Source organism: Hippocampus guttulatus, chromosome 11 (genome assembly GCF_054856545.1).
Source record: "Hippocampus guttulatus isolate MCC_2025c chromosome 11, RoL_Hgut_1.0, whole genome shotgun sequence".
Taxonomy (NCBI): domain Eukaryota; kingdom Metazoa; phylum Chordata; class Actinopteri; order Syngnathiformes; family Syngnathidae; genus Hippocampus; species Hippocampus guttulatus.
This window is the reverse complement of record NC_141271.1, coordinates 10,731,890-10,756,567: the sequence shown is the minus strand read 5'-3', so window position 1 is coordinate 10,756,567 and position 24,678 is coordinate 10,731,890. Positions and strand designations below refer to the sequence as shown.

At 43.0% G+C, this 24,678-nt stretch overlaps 2 protein-coding genes and 1 long non-coding RNA gene across 4 annotated transcripts; 2 read left to right on the top strand and 1 right to left on the bottom strand.

The window, feature by feature from the left end:
- LOC147198043 (uncharacterized) lies at positions 1–23,630 on the bottom strand. 2 transcript variants are annotated; one of them, XR_015102224.1, is made up of 5 exons: positions 23,544–23,630; positions 20,846–20,906; positions 18,713–18,793; positions 14,762–14,852; positions 1–261 (listed from the first exon to the last, which is right to left on the bottom strand). It is a non-coding gene; the product is annotated as an uncharacterized LOC147198043 (long non-coding RNA). The 2 variants fall into 2 exon arrangements; XR_015102225.1 differs by lacking the exon at positions 14,762–14,852.
- On the top strand, positions 10,762–14,223 carry LOC147198045 (frizzled-7-like). The gene has a single exon (XM_086123423.1). The coding sequence runs from the start codon at positions 10,855–10,857 to the stop codon at positions 11,365–11,367; it is 513 nt and encodes a 170-aa protein (XP_085979549.1). The 5' UTR covers positions 10,762–10,854; the 3' UTR covers positions 11,368–14,223.
- LOC147198044 (frizzled-7-A-like) lies at positions 15,228–19,649 on the top strand. The gene has a single exon (XM_086123422.1). The coding sequence runs from the start codon at positions 15,517–15,519 to the stop codon at positions 17,410–17,412; it is 1,896 nt and encodes a 631-aa protein (XP_085979548.1). The 5' UTR covers positions 15,228–15,516; the 3' UTR covers positions 17,413–19,649.
- Positions 23,631–24,678: the final 1,048 nt, after the last annotated feature.

Sequence of the window (24,678 nt, the reverse complement as noted above, 5' to 3'; positions counted from 1 at the left end):
AAATTTACTAGCCAAAGTTATCATCTGACAGCACAGTGACCTAATGGGGTGCATATCCGCCTTCACATTACAAGAGGTTCTGGGTTGAATCTCAGCTCAGGCCCTCCTGCGTAGAGTTTGCATGTTCCCCTGTTCTTGTTTGGGTTATCGGGTGTGAATTTGAGTGTGAATGCATATTTGACTATATGTGCCCTCTGATTGGCTGGCAACCAGACCTTCTCGTCCAAAGTCAGCTGGGGTAGGCTCCAAATCACCCGTGACCTGAATGAGGAAAAGGGCGATTAACCATGAATGGATGTTTATGTACTGAATATTTAAATATCTGTCATATTAAAAGAGCCAAGCTACTGATGCATTACGGATATGCTGCTTGTGCAATATAAAAAGGATTTAATCATCGATGTTTTTTATCACGATAACTTATTTTATTTTATTAAGACTTCTCAGCTTATCCTTCACTTGATCCCAAAAAATGGAAGATGAGACTTTATTTTTGAGACAGTATGGGTGGGGTAGAGTTTCAATCTGGCAATGTGGGCTGAGGCCATGTGTGCAGGCATGCCTTTTAAGAATATTGAAAACACATGTCTTGAGCCTTGGAATAAAAAAATAAAAACTTACGGGCACTGTGTGACTGATACACAGATGCAGGCAACTGCACTTCCTACCTACAGGTACAGAAGTGTCATTGATGGTGTTGCAGTACATTCACTTGACTTCAGTGCAAGCAGCGCAGGTTCAGTTCATACTCAGCGACAGTGTGAATGGTTGTCAGTCTCTACATCATAGGTGTCGGGCCAAAACCACATACCGGTAAGTTACATTTTGGTAATGTGTGTATCTCTCTCTCTCTCTCTAATTTTTTTTAAAGTCTATCCTATTCATCAGTCTTCATGTGTGGGTGTTATTTTTACAAATGATTGGCTAAAGCGTTGAAAATGGCTCAGGATTTGTTTTATCTATCTAGGATCTATCTGTAGCTAGCTAGATAGATAAAGTTCTATGTGAACACAAAAGCCATCCTCGCATTGTTTACTTAAGAGGCCATGGTTATGGGCTGACACCAAAGTGACATCTTCATATGTGTATTTTACGAATACATCATTCATTTAGATTTATTGGCTGACTGGCTCATTCACACGACGACGTGACACCGCTCTTTGGAAATGCGTTGAGTGTTCTTGAGAAGCTAGGTGTGGTCAGAAAGAAAAACTGTGTCATAAAAAGACAGCGACGGCCATCTGGCTCAGGTCAACCTCCCACCGAGGGTGCTGATCACTGTAGTTTGTGTGTGTGTGTGAGTCCCTCATAGAGAAAGGTGATGACCACAGCTGTGTGTGTGACCTCCGAACCGCAGGGGGGCCTCCCCCGACACTACCCCGCCTAATCCTCTTCCTTCTCCACGTTCCTTTTGTAGGGCCTCTGCTCCTATTCTTCAGCAATCCCCTCCCCCACACTTCTTTATTTCAAAATCCTCCATCAAATACACAAGAATTAACAATTACTTTAAAAATCATGAAACACAAGGACCACAGAGCCAACATGCCCTCCCCTCATTATTTTGTATCAATTAACACCTGGCCTCCAAGAAACATTTGTGCTGTGCGTGGGTGGGGGGGGGGGGGGGGGGTAAATAAATAAAGAATGATCATGCTGCTATCTTTTGAATGGAGTCATCATTGAGTCAAGGCCAGAATTAGCATTGACGTTATCTTATAAAATGGATGTTTTCTTGCATTTTCGCATATCTGTTGTCTGGGTCAGCCTGGGAAACGGTGGAGTGAACTCTTAACAACAACGGAGCCCAATCCACGGATGTGTCCACTGGGCGCATTTGCGGCCCACTGTCCATTTTTTTTGTCGCACAATGGCCATACTAAAATTCACATTTGTCACGACCCCGTATTGATTTGCTTGCATTGTACAACTCACTTTCCACACTCAATGGCAAGAGAAGAGAAGAAAGACAATTGTTCTCATTTCTCACTTCCTAATTTTCCACCCATTACTTGTCACTGAAATAGTAACAATATTTCTATTAGTAACGCCCCGATGAGTAAAGATAATTCCACTACAGCGCAATAGCAATCGTTTAGCACACTTTCTGTTCCATATGACAGTCAGTTTAATGGAAATTAGGGGTTCAACCAATTAGTCAACTATTCAGGATTCAGCGAGTCAACTTTACAATACTCTACATCGCCGTTAAAAAGTTAATGCTGGTCACGTGTTTATGGCTTTTGGCTTCTCGTTTTCCCTGATCGCCTAATTTACAGACAACTTTCGACTTGCCCGCCTGGTGCTTTTGCTGGACTATAATGTGATTTAATTATTACAGATTAAAACATTGTCACTTTTTAAAACATTTTGAGTCTCTTAAATGCTGTTTTTGAACAACAAAAACATTACATTTAAAAAAAATCTTGCGTAAATGGCTCCGTTGAGGTTCCATGGTCTCTTGGACGACAGATGAATCCAAAACACGCAATCCGTGTTTAAAGCTTAAACGAGAAACCCGGTCTGCTGTCATAGCACTAGGATTTGTCACCTTTCTCGGCAGCCGAGGCTTTAACTTCCTGATAAATCCGCACCAATTGGCAACTCCTCCGCATTCTCACCACACACCCAAAGCAAACGTGGCGTCAAAAAAGATTGACGGAAGAAGTGGAAAGAGTCGCATCCCGCGCAACTTACTCAACTGGACCGAGTGTTGTCTTGTCTGTGATTTTGACTGAAGTGCATGATTTGTAACCCTCACCTACTCCTCTCGTAACTACAAAGTCAAAACACATGTCGAGACAAAACAACACTTATAGGGCAGGAAGTGCTAAACAGTTGGTGTCTGTCAACCTCACTGTGGAAGCATCAGTCACACGACCAACCCCCATTATATAAACACACACACACACACACACACACACACACACACACACACACACACACACACACACACACACACACAGATCTGATGAGTGGCAAAAAGTTTCAGATTCCTTTTTTGGGAATAATGGGAATAATGACCACTTCTGCTCTTCAGCTGACACTAAAATATGTTGGCTGCATTATGAGCTTAGAGAGGAACACTCTATCCTTCTGACTCAAGTGCAACTATGACCCTGTTCAGTCTGTTACACTGTATGATCCATTCCTTAATTAGGATGTCCGGTGGATTTTTTTTAATCAGACTCGTGGTTGGGGACCTGTGGATGCCCACCCCACCCCGGTTTGCACACACCTCCGTTCCCCTTATTGATTTAAAAGAGCATAGCCCCGGCAATACTCCACCGTCTGCTGTTGGCATTTATTTTAGCTTTTTTTCCATGATGGCCAGACCACTAATATAGAATATTGGTAAACTACCGAGATGGCACCCAGCTCCTCTGCAGTGAGCTGGCATGAAGGTTCCATTTCCTCTTGTAGCTTTTATACAGAGGCGTCATTCCATGTCACGATAACTCTGATGTCTTTAATAATACTCAGGATCTTTTACAACAAAACTGCTATGGTGCTTGTGTCTTGCGCCTGAAATAGGCAGCATTTTCACAGCCCCGCTCGGTGCTGATGGACAGTCCGCGGCTGGATGGAAGCATGGCTTGAGGAGCAGACGATGATTCGAAAGGAGCGTCAGCGCAGAGCGCCGATGCATATGTGGAACTGGGAGTCGCGGCTTGGAATTGAAGCGGATTTACATGGGACAGGGGAAGAGAGCCAATCTCTTTTTCGTTAATTGATGCTACGGCTTTTTGTTGCTTTCAAGCTTAGCTTGTAGCAGACGTGCGCACATTTCTGCATGAAGTCTTTGATCCACTGTTGAAAAGGACACCTTGAATCGCTCCTCTTTCATCTATAACTGCTACAGACACCAAAGTGTATGCAGGGAAGTGGTTAAGATTGCACGATTGTCTCCGTCTAATGTGCTGTCTTGTATTATTTTGTCATTGTATGTTAACTTTTCTTTTGATGGCGGTGCGGGCACCCGCAGCAGCTCCTCTTGTTGTCTGTTAAAGAGGGAGGAAATTTCACATTTGACAATAAAGTTGTACTTGACTTGACTTGTTTGGTGGGGACATACTTGTGCATTCTTACACTGAACACTGAACAGTTGTCCATTTTCAACATTCACATTCAAGACCCATTTTCAGGCATTTGTCGTGGATACAAACGTCCAAAACAATGCTGCTTTTCGTCCATAATCAGCAAAACAGTGCCGTGTAAACAACCTATTCTGTAGTGTGAGACTCATACCTTACTGGTCCAACACATGGAAGAAACCACAGCCCTCTCCTATGAGCTCCCTTCTCAGGCATGCGAGACTCCTGCGTTCCCAAATGACCAGTCCTTAGGCTACATTAATCTCTCCTAAGCAGACCGTTGCTTAAGACCATCTTTTTCTTGGGAGGCCCGACTAATCATTCCGCACATTGCTCCTCACTGGAATATTCAAATCCTGCATGGAATGAGGGTTGCAATTCCTTGGGGGAATCAGCTGAGGTGGTTCAAGCATCTGATTACAACTTCTGAATGCTTCCACTTCAATGTTCTGGTGTGTGTGTGTGTAAAAAAAAAAAAACGCTGGTAGAATTAAGTGTTGGCGTGGTTCTGCAGCGGTCACAGAAGAACACCCGCTCTTTTTCCTATCTCGGCTGATTGCAACCCTGACCCAGTTCTTGATAAGCACTGGGAAATAATGGATGGATGCTGATATGATAGACAGATCAGAAAGAGAGAAGGGTACTAGTACAGTATTAGTCATTCTTTTTAAGAGGCTAATGAGCCTCTCGTTGCAGAACACACACTCTGGTGGCCCAAATAAATACTTCTTTCAGTACCGTGCATGTGTTTGTGTGTGTGAGAGAAAGGGGGGGCGGGTGAGTATTTCAGCACTGTGGGCTCTCTGTGCTGCACTGACAGACATTAACCAGCTGCCTGCATTCCTCACTCTCTTTCTCTCTCCTGATTTCCCGATACACTTACCCTTATCCAAGTCACTACACAATAATATTCCACCTTTTACTATACCACTAGCACTATGCTAGTTATGATCAATCAGTACTCCTTTTCAGGACTTCGGAAAGATCTATAGCAGGGTTGGGCAAAGAGTTGCATTAAGTAACAATTAAACATACGACCTCCGCCCTTAAAATTGGTTCATTAAAGCATCCTTACCGTTTTTGTGGCAGGGGAAAAAATGAGACGGGACAAAAACTTAAAAATGAGACATGGAGTTCAATCAAAATTTGCACGCGAGGAGACAGCCAAACACAACCTAATGCCTGATCAAAGAAGTGTCTGCCGAGTTCACTACAGGTTAGGTAATACAGTATATACACACACATAAACGGAACCACGCTACTGGCGTCTTCTCCGACCACAGACATCTTGCTTTGTCTCACAGGAAAGTGATAATACACTATCAGAGCGAAAGGAAAACGGTCTGCATTCCTAACCTGACAAGAAAGCCAAAGATAATTTACGAGGTCATTATTACCTCCGCTGACAAAAAAAAGTTTTCAGTTGCACGTGATTAAAAAGTGTTAAACTAACATACATCATGTGTTTATTTCTTAGGAAAACACAGGAAAAAGACATGGGTTTACTAGATTTTAATCATCTGCAACCAATGTAGATGTTCAAATGAAGTAAATCCATCCATCCATCCATTTTCTAATCCACTTTTCCTCACGAGGGTCGTGGGTGTCCTGGAGGCTATCCCAACTGTCATCGGGCAGTAGGCAGGGGGACACCCTGAACCGGTTGCCAGCCAATCGCAGGGCACACAAAGACAAACAACCATTGGCGCTCACACTCACACCAAGGGACAATTTAGAGTGTTCCATTAACCTTCTATGCATGTTTTTGGAATGTGGGAGGAAACCGGAGTACCTACAGAAAACCCGCACAGGCACAGGGAAGGGGGGCATGTTAACTTCACACAGGAAGGTTGGAGCCGGAATCGAACGCTGCACCTCTGCATTGTGAGGCTGACGTGCTAGCCAGTCAATCACCGTGCCTCCCCATATACAGTATATGTATCTAACATTTGTTTCTTTATTTTATTGAATAGATATTAATTCTAAATCTATTAATTATAAATAATACAATTCAAAAGGAATGTTATTGGTCAAAATGACCTCTTTTTCATATTTTCCAGACACATTTTTGCTTTTCTTTTTACCTCATCGAATGACTTGGCCCATTGATCTCAAATGTTTGCCTCTCCCCCTGATCTCTAGAATCTCCTCAAAACATGTTACGTAACTGCCATTTGCTACTTCTGATAAGCTAAAATGAGACTTTATTGATCTGTCATGCTCATGATAAAATGGAACTGCAAAAACAAGCACAGACTACATCACCATTTTTCCCCGGCGATGTAGTCAGACAACTGGTTATTCTGTCCTCCTTGCGAACATATTCCGGGACTTGCAGTCGATGCTCAGGAAAACTTATTTCACGTCGTTAGAATGATTGCTATGTTAAATATAAAATATACAAAATACATTGCTTTCGGGTTAAGTCACTATCTCCTGCTGAAGAGGTCTTCTCATCAACCTGTGACAGTCAAGACATATCATGGAAAACTTTTTTTTCATGGCTTAAATGTCAGTAAAGCGTGACATTAAGCAATCAAGTGAATCTAGCCACTATCATGCAGAAAAAAAAATCTTACACACCATGTTGTCATGTCAAAGCCAAAAGCTAAGTACGTACACAAATGTTATTGGACACGCAGATTAGCCTTAGCTAACTGCATTACCTTCTGATAAGCGCCATTTTCTTAAACGCTCTCTGAACTTGTCAACAAGGTGGCAGTGGGACGTGTTTGTGTTTGGTGACATGACAATGTGCCACATACACGCAAGAAGTGTGCCTCCATGAATGGTAATGCTTTGTTTATCGTTTTGGGCTCTCGCTTCTGTCGTCCATTTGTATCAACCACATACTTCACTGTGGTGCCCTTGACTTGTGCAAATAAAGTACAAATTACACCAATCCTGACCCAGACTGTAGTCTGTACACAGGCTTTATTTGCGATACACACGCATAGGCGTAGGTCAAAGCGACAGATTCGACTGTCAAGGTAAATCCTCTCAAACATGTAATGTGGCCAACCCACATGCCAACGAGGGCTGTCCACAAATTGAATTACCTCCTTAGCAAAAGTAGAAACCTTGTGTTTACCCCACCTCAAGGCCATAAATTACACGGGAATAGATCGACACCGTAGCTGTTTTTTTTTGTTTTTTTTTCATGTGGAAGCTCAAATACTTGGCATGACATGCACGTGTCTGACTATTATTAAACCGTGTCACCAGTGACTGAACCCGGATTCCTCCTTCTTTTGTTTATTTCACATTGGTCTCCAGTAAATCTCCAACAGCCATTCAAATAGCAGCAGACTGTCTGGAAACCTGTTGGACTACCTCCATCTGCCCAACCACTGCGCACACCGCCCCGAAGCCACAGACATACACAAGCAAACAGCAGTAGTTACACAACTCAAAGCGTAGCCAGTTGACCTGACATGGTTGCTACATGCTACAATATGCAGGGAGACGACATTTTATTTGCTCTATTTGCAAATATGTCCAATGTGCAATAACAATTCAGTGGAATAATTCTTGAGTGAAGTACTTGGAAATTCTACGTTTTGCGGGGAGAGTATGTTTATGTGATTGGACTTCTTTTGTTAATTCTACTATAGAAGTAACTTATATGACTATTTAAAGATCCCCACCCATCCATACATGTTCTACAGCAATTGTTCCTCATGAGGGTTGCGTGTGAAGACAAGTCTAACGGGGCACATATAGACAATTACATTTACGGAGAATTTAGAGCTCTCAGTGAATCTAACTTGCAAATTCGGGGAATTTGTGAGGAAGCCGGAGTACCTGGAGAAAGTCCACGCAAGCACATGGAAAACTGGAACAGAGAAGGCCAGAGCCAAGATTTGAAGTCTAAACCTTCGAACCGCGAGGCAGATGTGCTAACCACTTGTGCAACTTGCTGTCTCAAGCAAATCCAGTACGTTATTTGTTGGAGTGTTTCAATTGTAAGCACACAATGTATACTGGTAGTTGATATGATAATTTTTCATGGTTTATGATTTAATTAAATTGAATGTTTGCAATTTCAGAGATGTGTTTCTAAATAAATTATATGGGTTTGAAGATAACTGATAAAAATGTGAGAGGAGTGAGAACAATGTAGCAGTGAATTGTGGCGATATAGCAGAGACATGTCGTCAGGGTCAGGGCCTAAACATTAAACTATTAATTATCCATCCATCCATTTTCCGAACCGCTTGATCCTCAGTAGGGTCACGGGGGGTGCTGGAGCCCATCCCAGCTGTCTTCGGGCAGTGGGCGGGGGACACCCTGAATCGGTTGCCAGCCAATCGCAGGGCACACAGAGACGAACAACCATCCACGCTCACATTCACGCCTAGGGACAATTTAGAGTGTTCAATCAGCCTGCCATGCATGTTTTTGGAATGTGGGAGGAAACCGGAGTACCCGGAGAAAACCCACGCAGACCCGGGGAGAACATGCAAACTCCACACAGGGAGGCCGGAATTGAACCCGGTACCTCTGCACTGTGAAGTCGACGTGCTAACCACTGGACTACCGGGCCGCCTACTATTAATTATGATTATAGAAAATATAGAATTTTTAACACAAGTACTCAAGTCATCACTGGAAAAAAAAAAAAGAAAAGTTTAAATATCCTTCTTTGCACAGGATAAGAATGCTCAATGATCGTACTCTACTGGATATGCTGATGCTCACTTGTCTCCAGTTGAAGAGATGGTCATGTGTCAAACATTTATTTTCTCTTTTTCTTAAAAGCATTGCAGGAATGTTTTTACAGCTATGTCAACCTGTTTTGAATGTGCAGGTGCTGAAGTTTTATGTTACGCCGTGACTACGAACTAAACTATATGCACGAATAGTATGTTGAGCCGCCGAAATCTGATCGGACTGACTCCAACATTTAAATTGAATAGCCTGCACTGGATTATTTGAAGGCTGTTAGCCATTAAACAGATAGACAGTTCTCATAACACAAGTGATTGCAACAAATTATGTTTTACATAAAATAATATTTACTGGTTGTTTGGGTGCAGAACAATGACATATCTATTGGGAGTTGTGAGGTCTGGGATTGAAAATACAAACCAATATAGCCGATAGAATACAAACTAGTACAAACTGATACAACCCAACCTGCTGAGGGACAAATTCAAGTGCGCAGGGGTTGCCCATCACCAAAAAGATTGGATTGCTGACTACCTCACGAACCGACGCGGGACTGCAAGTTTGACATGCTTCTCTGTAGCACCGGGATCCCACAAGGAACCGTCCTGGGGCCTTTCGTGTTCACCGTCTGCCTTCATATCGGTAGTGGAAAAAGTAATGAACTGACCACACTGTGGTAAGACACTGGATTGCAAGTCTGACAGGCTTCTCTGTGGAACTGGGGCCCCACAAGGAACTGTCCTGGGGCCTTTTGTGTTCACCTTCCGCCTTCATATCAGTAGTGGAAAAACGAATAAGCAAACAGACATTGACGTTGCACAAACATGACTGGAGAGACAAAAACAAGTTCTCTGCAGGAAAGGTTACAGTTGCCTCTCCCTGCTCAGAGGGATGAGGGCTTTCAGTGTTCAGGGGATACTCATGAAGATTTATAACTCTGTGGCCACAACATTTTTCTATGGAGTGGTCTGCTGGGCAGGCAGCATATCTGCTTGGGACAAAAGGAGCCTTAATGAGGACAAGCAGTATATATATATACTGGATTGATGGAATGTTCGTTTACTTGGGCAAAATGAAAACAAGTCCTCCATCCTGCCATTAATACTTGTGTTTCATTCACCGCTTTATTGAGCTGAGGCGGTCCGAAAGACCCTCAAGGGAAATCACTGCGTGTGTCAACATTCCTAATCAATAACTTAAGTGGCCTGTGTCTTTAATTATTTCACAGCATTGTTGACAGACATTTCACCCGAGTAATGACAAGTGGTCTGCATGCTGAATTAATCTCTGACACGCACCAATTAGTTTCTCTGCGACGCAGACAGATGGCGGAAGCCTTGTGTCTGTTCACCATGAGACAATTTCATTGTTTTACAGCAACAAGCTTCCTCTTGTCATCTATACAAACTGTTTTCCTTTTGATGCGATGACACTGGTTCGTTATGCATTGTAAGAATTAGAAACACAGTCATAATAGGTGCATGATGTAGCGACGTACTGTCAATACAATCAATTTTCAATATACTGTATGAGACTAGGGTTGGGCAACTTCAACGCTGGAGGGGGGCTGCAATTTTTCATCAGTGCTACTGCAGTGCCACGTCCTCACCAGATGTATGACAAAAATGCTATTTTAAATCGAGACAAAATACAAAACATCTACTCTTAATATTTGGTGAGTTCTCAGCAGTTGGTGTTCCAGTGCTCTAGAAATTGAGTTGAGTCTGTATTTGCAGTTCTACTCTTGTCTAAAAAATAAAGTGGTAATGTGGACTTTCTAATTTTTCCTGAAGCGCATGAGTTGATTCAGGACTTTTCTTTCTTACTTTCTTTCTTTGTGTTGCCACTTTTTGAATGCAAACATGTATACTTCTGAAGTACAGAGTGCCTATACTTTCACCACTTGCAGTTAGAGATTTTTTTTTCTAAATTGTTGTTGTGAAAGAGTGGGTGTTTTTTTTTTTTTTTAAATCTCCACCCTCTCAATAGAAAAGGAGAGTGGGCTGCTTGAGGGATGAAGACATTTTTTTATGGAAAGATCTGAAAATATCACGAGAGAGGTTTGACTTTGGCTGTACAGTACGCCACTTGGATGACCGGAATTTTGTCTCTTTGTTTTGACAGAAGGTTTTCCTTTTTCTCCTCTTCCACAACTATGGGGGCGTTGTGGCGGACCGCAGGCTGCGCGCTTTTGCTGCTGCTGTGCGGGCTGGATTTCTTACTGTTCACACACGCCGACCGAAGGCTTGAGGTTTGCCAGCCCATATCCATCCCGCTGTGCGCCGACCTTCCCTACAACGAGACCATCATGCCGAACCTCCTGGGCCACAGCACCCAAGCAGACGCAGCTACGGCTATGCGCCGCTTCGACCCCCTGTTGCAGGCCCGGTGCTCGGCGGATCTCAAATTCTTCCTGTGCAGCGTGTACGCACCCGTGTGCACCGTTTTGGAAGAACCCATCCCCCCTTGCCGGCCTCTGTGTGAGCACGCACATCGAGACTGCGAAGCCAATATAACCGCGATAGATCTGGAATGGCCGGAGAGGATTCGCTGCGAGAAGTTCCCGGTGGGCGGATTGTGCGTGGGCACTGTGGGCGCAGTCTAGCATACGCAGGAGCCTCCATTTGTTTCAGCTTCTCTCTTCTACACCATCGTCATCATTATGCACTGTTTGAACATGAACATAATGTTCTTAATATTCATTCATCCATCCATATTCTCGACTAGGACTATGGTTGAACTGGAGCCTAACCCATTTTACTTTGGGAAGGAATCAGGATACACCCTGGACTGGTCACCAGCTGATGACAGGACATATGGAAACAAAAAATAAAATAAAGTGCATTCTACACTAAAGTGAAAATTAAACGACTCCAATGTTTAAACACATGCCAAAGATAACATGCAAATGCATGGAACTTCAAAGTTGAATACAACTGACCTGCACAGAGGCAGTGATTATTTTATGTACTACTATAGCAGGGGTGTCAAACTCATTTTTGTTGTGGGCCACATTGTCGTTACTGTTTCCCTTGGAGGGCCGTTATGACTGAAACCAAATTAAAAAGGTCAATTTACTCAACTATTGTTTAAGTTGCTGTCCTGAGGGGTTTGGTTCCAAGAAAATGCTTACAAAATGTGTCTTATTTATTACATTTGAAAATGTTAAATTTTGGTCGAGATTTTAGTAAGCATCATGGAAGTTGACATGTTTGATTTGATTTCGCGTTCCACATAATATGATGTGGCGTGCCAGATATGGTGCCCGGGCCTTGAGTTTGACACGAGTGCACTAGAGGGAGTCCTGGTGTCTGTAGGGGTACATGTGAAGGAGCAACGACACTATGAGATTCAAGGCGTAATCTTTTTGAAAATAAGGGTGTGTATTTTTTCATTTTAAGAAAGTAATATTTTCCAAAGGGCGGCCCGGTGATCGAGTGGTTCGCGTGTCGACCTCACAGTGCGGAGGTCGTGGGTTCGATCCCGGCTCCGGCCTCCCTGTGTGGAGTTTGCATGTTTTCCCCGGGCCTGCGTGGGTTTTCTCTGGGTACTCTGGTTTCCTCCCACATTTCAAAAACATGTGTGGCAGGCTGATTGAACATTCCAAATTGTCCCTAGGTGTGAGTGTGAGCGCGGATGGTTGTACGTCTCTGTGTGGCCCGCGATCAGCTGGGATAGGCTCCAGCACACTCCGCGACCCTTGTGAGGATCAGAAAATGGATGGATATTTTGAAAAAGGCGGTACGTATTTTCAAGAGTGATTCATCATTTCACAAGAATAAAGACGTCACAAGTTCTAGATATTCGACAGTAAGCTTTTTTTGTTAGATTTACTGTTAATCATAACTTCACAAGAAGGACACATCATCATCAAATTACCGACATACAATATTATCTCCACTGATATCTCCTTCACTTCCCTTTGTAAAAGGATGACTTCTTGTAATGTTTGGACTTATATCAAAATATATGTATAGCTTATGTTTAAAAAAAAAAAATGTTTTCCCCCTCATAATATTGGACTTCATGTTTGCATAAGTCGACGACTTAAATCATTTCATGTATTTTTTTTTCCTTTTCAGTGTTGCCTTTTTGACCCAGAAAATTATCAAGACATTTAAAACAATAACAACAAAGAAACTGATTGAATAGTTTTATGCACAACAAAAAGACGGAAAAATGATTGATTCTGCAGATATGTATTTATTTGTTTTCATTTTAATGCTCCGAAACACAGTTGATGTGTGAATTGTTGCTGTTTCATGCTCGAAAATGTAGTTGTCATGTAAAAATGAATTCCAACCCCCCCAAAAAAAAATCATGTTTTGATCCCTTTTCTGTTGAAAACCGTCTCTTGATTTGCTTTGATGCATCTTTTTTTTTTTTTTGACATTCTTAGCTTTTGGTTATATGAAGTGTCTATTATTGGAGATACTATTTTTAGATCGCTTTGACATGTGTGTTTGCTCGTTTTATTTGCTCCACAGCAATTCAAGCTGTCATCGTAGACTCACGGTACCATTGATGTTAAAAATATTTACTTTTGAAGAGCAAAACGATTCAAGCCTTTTGCAAAATGTGGCAGTGTTGTCAGTCGTTTGATTGAGGCGTGTTAAGCACTAAGCACGTTTGTAGAACATATCTGACATTATTTGTGAAAGAGTTATGCCCCAGTAACCATTATGGCATGAACGCAAATATAATAAGTCTACGTATTATTTGGTTATATCGTAAGTGGTTAGCTGTTAGACATGTTAAGGGTTAACATTCTGAGACTTGAAGTGCTTTGGGATCATAGTGTGGAGTGCAATTACTATTTAAACTCGGGTTGTTAAACTCGTTTGCACTACGAGGCATATCATAGTTATGGTTGCCCTTAGGGAGGCGAAAATATATCATTGCTAAATCATCAAAAATCCCATTTCGGTATGAACTGTACTTTGTGTTCGAGCTCAAGGTTCAAATCACGCTTGGTACAGCAAAGGAACCAAATCCAAAACAGAGTGTTGGAAGTCACTGAAAATCAAACTTCAAATACAATACAATACATGCTGATTTATATAGCGCTTTCACAACAGCGGCAGCTGTAACAAAGCGCTTAACAAAACAGTTAACATAAAGTAAAATAATAAACACAACACAAATGCTTAAATCTGTTCTTTTTAGGAATGTGCAACATAGTTTTGCTTCTGCTAGAGTGTGAGGCAGTTACAGTTCTTGGCCCTTACCGAATATTTTCTGCCTGGGAACTCTAATCACCACCCTAAAAGTGTCCATGCATTTGAGTATCATCATTTTTGTCATCTGTTTGACACAGTTTGACACCTGCTTTTAGACCTACAGGGGATCCAGGAGCTGTATCTTGGGTTATAATCGGACAAGTATAAAGTTGTATTTTGCAAATTTACTTTTTAAAATGTGACTTTCTTTCCTTATTAAACTTTGACTTTTGTGTAACAAAGTTATTACTTTATTTTGGAAAAAAATATGACGTTATTCTCGTGTTATGTTCATTTCCAGTTTGGATGATGAGGGGATGGAAAAAGTTCTATGAGGAATTGTGAAGGTTGATGACAATTGAAGCGTGAAAAAGAGAAACCATCATTGGTTTTCTCATTTAGTCCCAGGAGAAATCACGTGTTGACAAACTATTGCTTTTGCGAGATGCCCAATCCAAATTGACCTTCTGGCCCATTTCAACACAAGTTTACTTGTTGTAACTCCACTGACTTTTCTTTTTTTGGCTTGAGCGTCACCCCAACTGGATCTCCCACTCTTTTCTCCCCCTGCCTCCCCGACCTCTTCTTCCTTTCCTGTCCCCTCCCCCCTATGCCGACCTACCCCCACATCCTTTCATCCCACTCAGGCAAGAAACCAAATGCAGCGAGGCCAACAAGAACTGCCTACACCACCACCCTCACATTTTGGCCTGTGTGCGTGTGTGTGTGTGTGAATCGATTGTGTTGTAAATTCGACCTAGTGTTGGTGTTTGCTCTCACATTGGTTGTTGCTGGAGGTGTTGCAGGGGATAATGGTGGGCTTGCTCAGAACTTTAGACATTTGAAAGACTTTGCCACACTTGCCATCGGCCTGAAAAATTGACAGATAGATAGATAGCACATTGCTTTCAGTTAAAAAGTAAACTTTTCCCACATTGATCGCAGATTGCTTTTAGTTAAAAGAAATAAACTTTTCCTTCTAATGTCTGTCACTTTTTGTTGAGAACTTGGCATGAGTCGTGGTTGTGATTATTTCAGTAAAATCTCTGGTGTAATTTAATTACTGTAGCATTTTTTCCTCCGACGAGGAGTAAACGGCCAATCAGCGACGAGTCCAGTAGGAAAACAAGCGCCGCGATTGGCTGAGACACCCTGTCGGTTTCCAGGCGCCCCGCGGTCGACTGAGGAGGGGGAGGGGGTTCTTGTGAATGGAGGGGTGCCTTAAAACCGACCGCAGTGCCGAGAACGAGCGAGCCTGCGGACTCCCAACCGCCTGGAGAAGCCGACACTCAGCCGAGTGGAGCCACAAAAGATAGCAATTTAGGACTCTTTTCTTTCGCGTTTTTGCTCCACCAAAGCAACAACCGAGCGTTGAACTCAGCCCGAGAGCTTCGATTCCCGTCGTTTTTGCTTTTTTTCGAATAGCGCAGGACGTGTTTTATTCCCCCCCTCTCACCGGAGAAGTGAGAGTGGGCTGCTTGGAGTCACTTACAAAGACCATCAAGAAGTCATGACACGACGGAGATTTGATTTGGATGAAACTGTATGAACTAAACCCGGATTCGACCGTGGGTGGACCCGTTCGAGATACACGGACTACGAGCGACGCGCGGGGGACGTTACGTGCAGATTTGCGACGCTGTTTTGGTCCCTTTTTGAGTCGCCCTACTTGGATCAAAGTTTTTCCTCCCCCCCTCCCCCCTCCGTCCCCCTCCTCCTCCTCCTCAACTATGGCGGCGGCCGGGTCCAGCGCTGGCTCCGTGCTTGTGCGGATCATGTGGCTGCTGTGCGGTTTGTCCTTCTCACCCTCTTGTGCTCAACACTACAACAGCGAGAGCGCAATATCCATCCCGGAACATGGATTTTGCCAGCCCATCTCCATCCCGCTGTGTACCGACATCGCCTACAACCAGACCATCATGCCGAACCTCCTGGGCCACACCAACCAAGAAGACGCGGGGCTGGAGGTGCACCAGTTCTACCCCCTGGTGAAGGTCCAATGCTCGGCCGATTTAAAATTCTTCCTGTGTTCGATGTACGCTCCCGTGTGCACGGTTCTGGAGCAAGCCATCCCTCCTTGCCGGTCGCTCTGCGAGCGCGCACGTCAAGGGTGTGAAGCCCTTATGAACAAATTCGGTTTCCAGTGGCCCGAGAGACTTCGCTGCGAGGCGTTCCCGGTCCACGGGGCCGGCGAGATCTGCGTGGGTCAGAACACGTCGGAGCCCAGCAGCCCGGGCTCCTCGTCTTCCCCGTATGCTCCCGAACTGGTGACCCTTCCCCCCAGCTTGAACCGACCCAAGCCTCCGCCGCACAACCAGTCCCCGGAGTTCTCGTGCCCGCTGCAGCTGGATGTTCCGTCCTACCTGGGCTACAAATTCATGGGGGTCAAAGACTGCGGGGCGCCCTGCGAACCCACCAAGCCCACCGGGATCATGTACTTCCGGGAGGACGAAGTGAAATTTGGCCGGCTCTGGGTGGGCATCTGGTCCATCCTGTGCTGCGTGAGCACTCTGTTCACGGTGCTCACTTACCTGGTGGACATGAGGCGCTTTCGCTACCCCGAGCGACCCATCATCTTCCTGTCCGGTTGTTACTTCATGGTGGCCGTGGCCTACGCGGCCGGCTTCTTCCTGGAGGACAGGGTGGTGTGCGTGGATAAATTCAAGGAGGACGCTTACAGGACAGTGGCCCAGGGGACCAAAAAGGAGGGCTGTACCATCCTCTTCATGGTCTTGTACTTTTTCGGCATGGCCAGCTCCATCTGGTGGGTCATCCTGTCCCTCACGTGGTTCCTGTCAGCCGGCATGAAATGGGGCCACGAGGCCATCGAAGCCAACTCGCAGTATTTCCACCTGGCCGCGTGGGCCGTGCCCGCCGTCAAGACCATCACCATCCTGGCCATGGGCCAGGTGGACGGCGACGTGCTGACCGGCGTGTGTTTCGTGGGCATCTTCAACGTGGACGCCCTCCGGGGCTTCGTCCTGGCCCCGCTCTTCGTCTACCTGTTCATCGGCACTTCCTTCCTGCTGGCCGGCTTCGTGTCCCTTTTCCGGATCCGCACCATCATGAAGCACGACGGCACCAAGACGGAGAAGCTGGAGAAGCTGATGGTGCGCATCGGCGTGTTCAGCGTGCTCTACACGGTCCCGGCCACCATCGTCATCGCCTGCTACTTCTACGAGCAGGCCTTCCGAGAGCACTGGGAGCGCACCTGGCACATGCAGACCTGCAAGCGCTTCGCCGTGCCCTGCCCGCTCCACAACTTTGCCCCCATGACGCCCGACTTCACCGTTTTCATGATCAAGTACCTGATGACCATGATCGTCGGGATCACCTCGGGCTTCTGGGTCTGGTCCGGCAAGACCTTGCAGTCGTGGAGGAGGTTCTACAAGCGCCTTAGCAACGGTAACCACGGGGAGACCACGGTGTGAAGTGGAAACGAGGTACAAAACTACAAAAATAGAGGAATGAGGTCGGATAGCTTTCAATTTTCTACGATTTTGGACTTATTTTTCTATTTGCGACAACCTCGCAAGCCCACAGACGGAACTTTTTCTCTATATTCGATATTAAATGGAAGAATCTGCAGTTTTCTTTTCAATGGTCCCTGAACTATTGATGTTTTTTTGTTTTTGTTTTGTACTTTTGGATCTTAAACACATAAGCTCTCTGTCATTAACACCGGACTTGAAGTCATCCTTACTTTAGTCACTCACTCCACCATGATTGTGTTTTCTTCCATGTTGAATGTACGTTGTGTGTCCGCTCACACAGTGGCCAAACATGATGGAATGAGACTTGATGGGCCTAAACAAAGTGCCGAGTGCAGCCAAAAGGTCCAAAGACTGTGAACGCGTTCCGTAGGCATACCCGGGGTCGACATTTTAAGTTACTCTGCTTGTAGACTGAAATGCTTTAAATTGTCTGTTAGATTTTATGAAAAAAAAAAAAGGAGCAGCAGCCCCTCACGTTGTTGCCAAATGGCTACGCACAAATCTCAGTACAAACCTTTGCCTTTTTTTCTTTTTCTCCCGCATTGAATGTTCACTCCGAAGGCGAATGAAGTTACTGTTTGTGGTCGTTTGCACAGTTTTTTTTTTTTTAAGTGTTGAAATAAGTGACTGTTACACTACAAAAGGCTTGTTCGCTTTAGATGTAATCGTGGCAACTCAATTCCCGATTTCTTTGGACCCGAGACGTAAGAGCCACATTTGGTCTGTTACTGCCATTCTGCCCCCCCCTCCGTCCCCTCCTCCTCAACCCCAACTGTTCAATGCAGTCCGAGCGCTCCTCATCGCTCTTGAACGATTCTCGCATCTACAGTGTAAACCTTTTTTCACGAGTTGTGATTTTTTTTGTGTGTCCCGTTTCATTATGAACTCATCAGTACCATGAAACGACCGCATTTCCCTTTCAGGACTTTTGGAGACCACACACACACACACACATGGGCCTTAGCCCCGGTCTGTGTGTGTGTGGTCCCTTACATTGGTGGACCCCCGATCAGAAAGACTGTTAATAGGTTTCTTCTGTGGGAGTGTATATGGTGCTTGAGAACTTTTGAATGTTTATTCTTGCTTAGATAAAAGACGATTGTTCACACTTTAAGCCTGCCATTCTTTATTTTTGTTACATTTAGACGTGTTTAAATCTGTACGGGGGGGAGGGAGGGAGGATATATATATACATATATAAAATATATTTTTGAAGTTGTTCCACATCCAGACTGACCTTTCCATACAGGACGAAGGCGCGTGCGCTTTATGATCCGCTAGCGTGTGCCACACAGAAGCCACGTTTCTGTTCTTGTATCTGAAATATCCGAAAAAGCACAGATGATTTTAAAAGTAAGGTCGCTAGTGGTTTGAGTGTCGAGACATACCTCACTGTGTTTAGCAGTTGTCACTCGTATGCATGTGTCGGTGTGCTTCCATTTGCATGACCTCGAAATGTTTACCGGTTCATCATGTTTTTACTTACGGACATGAACCAAGTGTCTTCAGAAAATAACTCCACCCATATGTGTTTTACAGGCAAGTACTGCTTGAACATGGACTCCGAGTAATTAAAAAAAAAAAAAGTATTGTATATTGGAGATACTATACACTTTCAGGTAGGCATTGAAAATGGTTCAATCCTGAGTAACAGCTCTTCTGTAGAAGAACCCTCTTTGTTGCAACATCATTTTTTTGGGTGGGGGGGGGGGGGGTCATGTTGCTCAATTTTGTATGTGTAAATAACGCAAAGATAGTGTTTAAGACGGACGGAGAATTCGATTTTTTTTTTTGGTGTCCATCACACAAACTATATTGTCAACACTAGACCGCACATAATCCAAGAATACAGTTCATACTCATTTTGGTCGTGACATCCTAACAGTTCATGTTAAAGAAATCCCCATATGAATGTGTAAGGGAGGCAGTGTGAGTGATGCAAGATTTTTTTCCCTTTTTTTGGGGGGGTGGGGGGTATCAATTCAGATTTATGCATGTATGTATGCGCGTGCGTGTGTGTGCATTGGAGCATTATGCAAATTAGCCATTTAACAGCCCCAACTTCTTATATTGTATTTATGGGGATGCTCATCTGTCTCTTTTTTTTGTTTGTTTGTTTTTTTTTTTAAAGCCTGTGTCTGTACAGTCTGAATTAAAGTGATAAGGTTTGTAAAGTTGTCGTGTGGCCTTGGTGGTTTTGCACAAGAATTTGACGCGTTAATGACGGTTCACCCCTTCCGTATCGGGTTGCGCTCAAGTTGTTTTGTCAATAAGCGCTTGCATTTCTTCACAGCGACCATTTTAGACTCGCGAAGCATTTCAGGCAAAACAGTCCTGTCCGAGACACATGACCGATTAGATATCAGCAGTGACACAGCGGCTACATTGTGAGCCAGCTTAACAGAAAATGTCGCCAGATTGTGAACAACTCTTAACGGTTCACGCTGCTGCTGACAAATCTTCTCTTTTAACTCATGAACTGATTCCATTGTCCACCATTTTATGTGGTTTGTAAACTCAACAAAATGCCTGACGCAATGTGTGCTCTTTTTTCAAACACGCCAATTTAAGTGATAAATCATTTTAATTGTGACACCGACATCTTTGCTCATCTCTTGAAGTACTTACTCGTTCAAATATACAGTGACTATTAAAAGGCCACGCACGCCTATTCAAATGGCGGATTTGTGTAATAAAAAAAAAATTGCATGAAGTTAGTTTAAAAATGTTTTTCAACCTTGTGGTGTATAACCTGTTCAACTCAATTGAATTTTTTTTGTAAGTATTTTTGAGAGAAGTAAAATAACTGAAATAATGTAGTTGCGCAAGTGTGCACACGTCATAACTGGAACGTGGCTGTGTTCAGAATTAATTCCATTAAAACTCATGGTAAATGGGAGTTTGCACACACTTTCCACGATTTAGAGTTCTCTGATTAAAACCAAATGTAGTTTCGTTGTTCTTGTAGGCTTTTCCTGACTTTTTTATTTTTTATTTTTTTGCTCTTTTACAGAAGCCTCAAAGTTTGGTGCTTAACATTAGTTCGGGCTGTCCGTTATCGGTCCAACTTTTCTAAAGCCTCAGTTCTCGCGGAACCAAAATTGAATTAAACCATGATGCTGCCACCAACATGCTTTACGGTAGCTGCGGGGCACTTTTGGTAATGAGCACCCTTTGCATTTGTGGCCAAATGGTTAAACCTTGTTTTCATTGGACGATGGAAAGGTCTCCTCCACATCATTGGGAAAATGTATTATGGGCTGATAAAAATCAAGGTGTTATTGGAGCATAACACTTTTTTTTTTTTTGGCTATAATTCCAAAAGGTGTTTTTGGTGCAAACAACTTTACTCGCCAAAACAACTCCATACCTGCAATTGAAGTATGATGGTGGCAGCATCGTACTTTGGGCTTGCTTTTCTTCAGTTGGAACTGTCAAAGCAGAGAGAATTATCAACAGTTAATAGCAGTCAGTGTCAGTACAAAACCTTCAGGCTTCTTTTCAAAAGCAAAAAGATGCCAGGGGAAAGGAGGCCTTCTAGAACCGCCGAACTAGATCAGACGTACTTTAAATGGTGGCGGGTGTGTGCCGAGTTTCATTTAACAAGAGGTTGAATGTTACAGTATTGGTTAAATATGACCACAGACACGTCAGTTCCCACTTGTAAGAGGGTGTGCATCCTTGTTGCAACTTGATTATTTCAGTTCTTCATTTTTATTTCCCCTTTTTAAAAGGATTTTTACAAAACCAATCGAGCTCCACAAGTATTTTTATCGATTCTTTATGACATATAATACAACAAATCCCATTCCTAAAAATTCTAATCACATTATTTTCAGCACGTCTTTTTATTTGAACCATGTCCATGTAGGCAAAAGTGCATTTGTAAAAAAACAAGCATGTTAAGCACGAAAAATATTGACTTTTTTTTTTACGCAATTACATGACAATACACAGGAGTAATATGAATTTATCGTCTCAGTGTGTAAAAATGCTTTGATTGATCTAAAACCAGAAGGTATTATTCTATTATTAACCAGGATATCATCTGTAGAGCAGCTTTCGGTTCATGACAGCTCTGATATCCAACTTTGTGAAATTCCGAATGGCACACACAGAACTGGTTTGAGCAGTGACATAAGAATATATTGTCATGTGGCACAAGGAAGCACGCTCAGTTATTGCTCTACCTGTCATTTCACTCTTTTAGATTCATTGCCTGAAGTGTTTTCATTCACTTATGAACTGTAATTAATAAATATGACTCAGTTACTGTCACAAATATTTTCATTTGATTCTCTTATATTTATGGCCGATAAGTTTTTTTCATACTATCAAATATCGACTGCAATTATGCATGTTGTATGTTGTGCACTCCACAATTATAGATCTACTTTGTCAGCTCCCACAATGATTCATGGAAAATGCATTGAAAAATGGCCATCACGTTTTTCCCTGTTATCGTGAGCATTTTCCGCCTCTTTTGTGCAATTCACATTAGCAAAACTATGGGAACAAGCAAACAAGTAAAAGGAATCTCAAACAAACAACAAGAAAACTAAAGCAAGAAAGTGCAACCCCCGCCCCCAACAACAATCAAACAAGAAAAAGGCATCACAAACAAAAAGTAAGCAATAAACCAATGAATGAGTTTGTACAACATAGATGAAGACATGTTCATGTCATATTTTAAAAAGCGTGGTTAAGTTAGCCATAGGAGGAAGACCAAGACGGCGCCTCGATAAAGCTCATACTTATTGACAGAAAGTATTGATAATATTCTTGTCTTGTATTATTTTGTCATTTTATGTTAACTTTTCGTTTGATGGAGGCGCGGGCACCCGCAGCAGCTCCTCTTGTTGTATGTTGTGAGAGGGAAGAAATTTCATCTGTGCTATATGTGCACATTTGATAATAAAGTTGTACTTGATACTTGATATTCACTTCACCCTAATACAAGGTCTAATTACGTCATTCCTAAATCTAAGAAAGATGTGCTATTATTTATTTATTCTATGTATTATTTTTACATTTTAAAATATGTTTTTGCTTAATCTGATGTCTGATTTGTATTATTTTTCTCATACGCGGTGCTTCTGTGAAAAAAAAAAAAGATGAACAAAAAAGGTTAAGCGTCGAATATTTACAAAACACTTCCGGTTCGTGCTCTCATTGTGAAACTGAATTGGGACCACTTCTGGTACGTGACTTAGCGACGTGCAACAACTTTACGATCTATTTCTGGTCACGTAGGTACCTGGAAAACGTTGCCCTGAAACGTAAAAAACATTTTGGTGGAACCGACTATGCCCAGTCAGACACTTCAATAAGAATGATACATTTTACTGACCAACGCACACGGCTAAACGAACTCACACAACACTTTGCACACACAAGTTACAATGCTTTACGGGGGGCATTATTGGAGCAAATATATATAAATACAGTATAGAAATGCGTATTTCAATGCACAAATATGTGAAAAGAATATGTATGTACCCGTAACCACAGTCACAATTGTCTAACGAGAATAATAAAATGCGTCACCGAAGTTACGAATGTGTTAAAATATGCACCGATTTGTATGCGAAAATATACGGTTAAATGTATCCTCCGACTCAAAGTTGGTGCGGCGAGAGTGGCTGCCTTTACAACAGCTCCCATCCCTGTTTAAGTTTCTTTTCGTCCTTTTATTTTATTTTATTTATTTCATCCTGGGAATTTCTCCATTGTGAGACAAGTAAAGGTTTTCTTATACATAAATCTGTAAATGTTTGATCTTAAACATCGAAGCCTCTTGTTTGGCTGTATCTTCACATTTGACTTTTGCTACAACCCTGCCGTACACGACTCACAAATGCGTGCGGTGACTTGCAAATAGGTGGCTAGAGACGTGTGTTCACATCCAGACCACAACTGAACGCTAGTACCACTAATATTCGCAATTATTTTGCGTGTTTCGGAGAAGGGGAACATGGTTGCATATTCTGGGAAAGTACCATTCATTTAACATTCTTTAAAACGTAACGCATGCAAGAATGAAATGGAACAAGTGAAAGCGTACTTACTGCACACCGACCAGACTCAATCGGTCATCTGTCTGCTGCACCTGTAGATTACTAGCGCCCTCTTGTGGTCTGAATGTACAGCTACGGCCACACACAAGGCACGCATTTGTGAGTCGTTTTCGGCAGTGTATCAAAAGTGGCTGGACACGCGCGCGCACACACACACGCGCGCGCACACACACACGCGCGCGCACACACACACGCGCGCGCACACACACACGCACGCGCACACACACACACGAGGAGCATACAGCCAACCAAGAGGCTCGCCGTTTACAGATCACACGCTGACAGATTTATGGACGTGCATTTGCAAAATAATGTGACACGTTTGTAACATCAGTCGCCCATTTGTACATTCTCGTTGCGGGTTCCTCGAACCACGTGTGGCACGGTGCATGCGGAAGTCACGTGAACTCAATTTCCGCACAAGAACATTGTACAAAGTATGCAAATTAGTAACCGTCGTAAAGGTTACTACTTACTTGCTAAGGACTTTGTAGCCTTTTCTATTATGAGAAACTAAAAATAAAATGAAAATGTGGTTTTCCAGGGGCGAGTTATTTACAGATGGCTCCAAAACGGATTGATATTATTGAAAATGAGTACCAGTTTTATTTTACTTTACTAAAAAAATACAAAATGTGACTTTTTTAGTGACAACTGGACCATGATAACGGTGTAAGATTTTCTTATAGCAAGCCACTACCTTGAGCAAACAATAGTTATTGGATTAGATTTAGGGTGAATTTAATTTTATGTACCGAATGAAGATGAAAATAACGTGTATGTTTTATTGCAGGTTTACAGAGTTTTAACAAGAGGAACTTTGGTCATCGATTTTGCCTCTTTAAATGTTTTTGCACTTAAATGCATGTAAACTTAGAAAGACAAATAGCTTGTTGTAACTATTTTGCTGCAACGCTTCGGACGCAATGCCCTTGATAGACATTGTTCTCTTTCTGCTTGAAGTATCTGGATTGATTTGAAATTTTGCAGCAACATCAACCGGTATTTTCATTCGTTAGGAGTTGAAATCTGACTGTGAGATGGTGAAACTCCATGCAACCTCAGAGGTAACACCTGCCCAATCCTCGAAATGGGTCTTCTCCAAACACAGGCTTTAGCAGAAATA

Bases quoted from the DNA above. Each gene is read 5' to 3' on its own strand.
- LOC147198045 (XM_086123423.1), top strand. From the start codon at position 10,855: ATGACCGGAATTTTGTCTCTTTGTTTTGACAGAAGGTTTTCCTTTTTC.
- LOC147198044 (XM_086123422.1), top strand. From the start codon at position 15,517: ATGAAACTGTATGAACTAAACCCGGATTCGACCGTGGGTGGACCCGTT.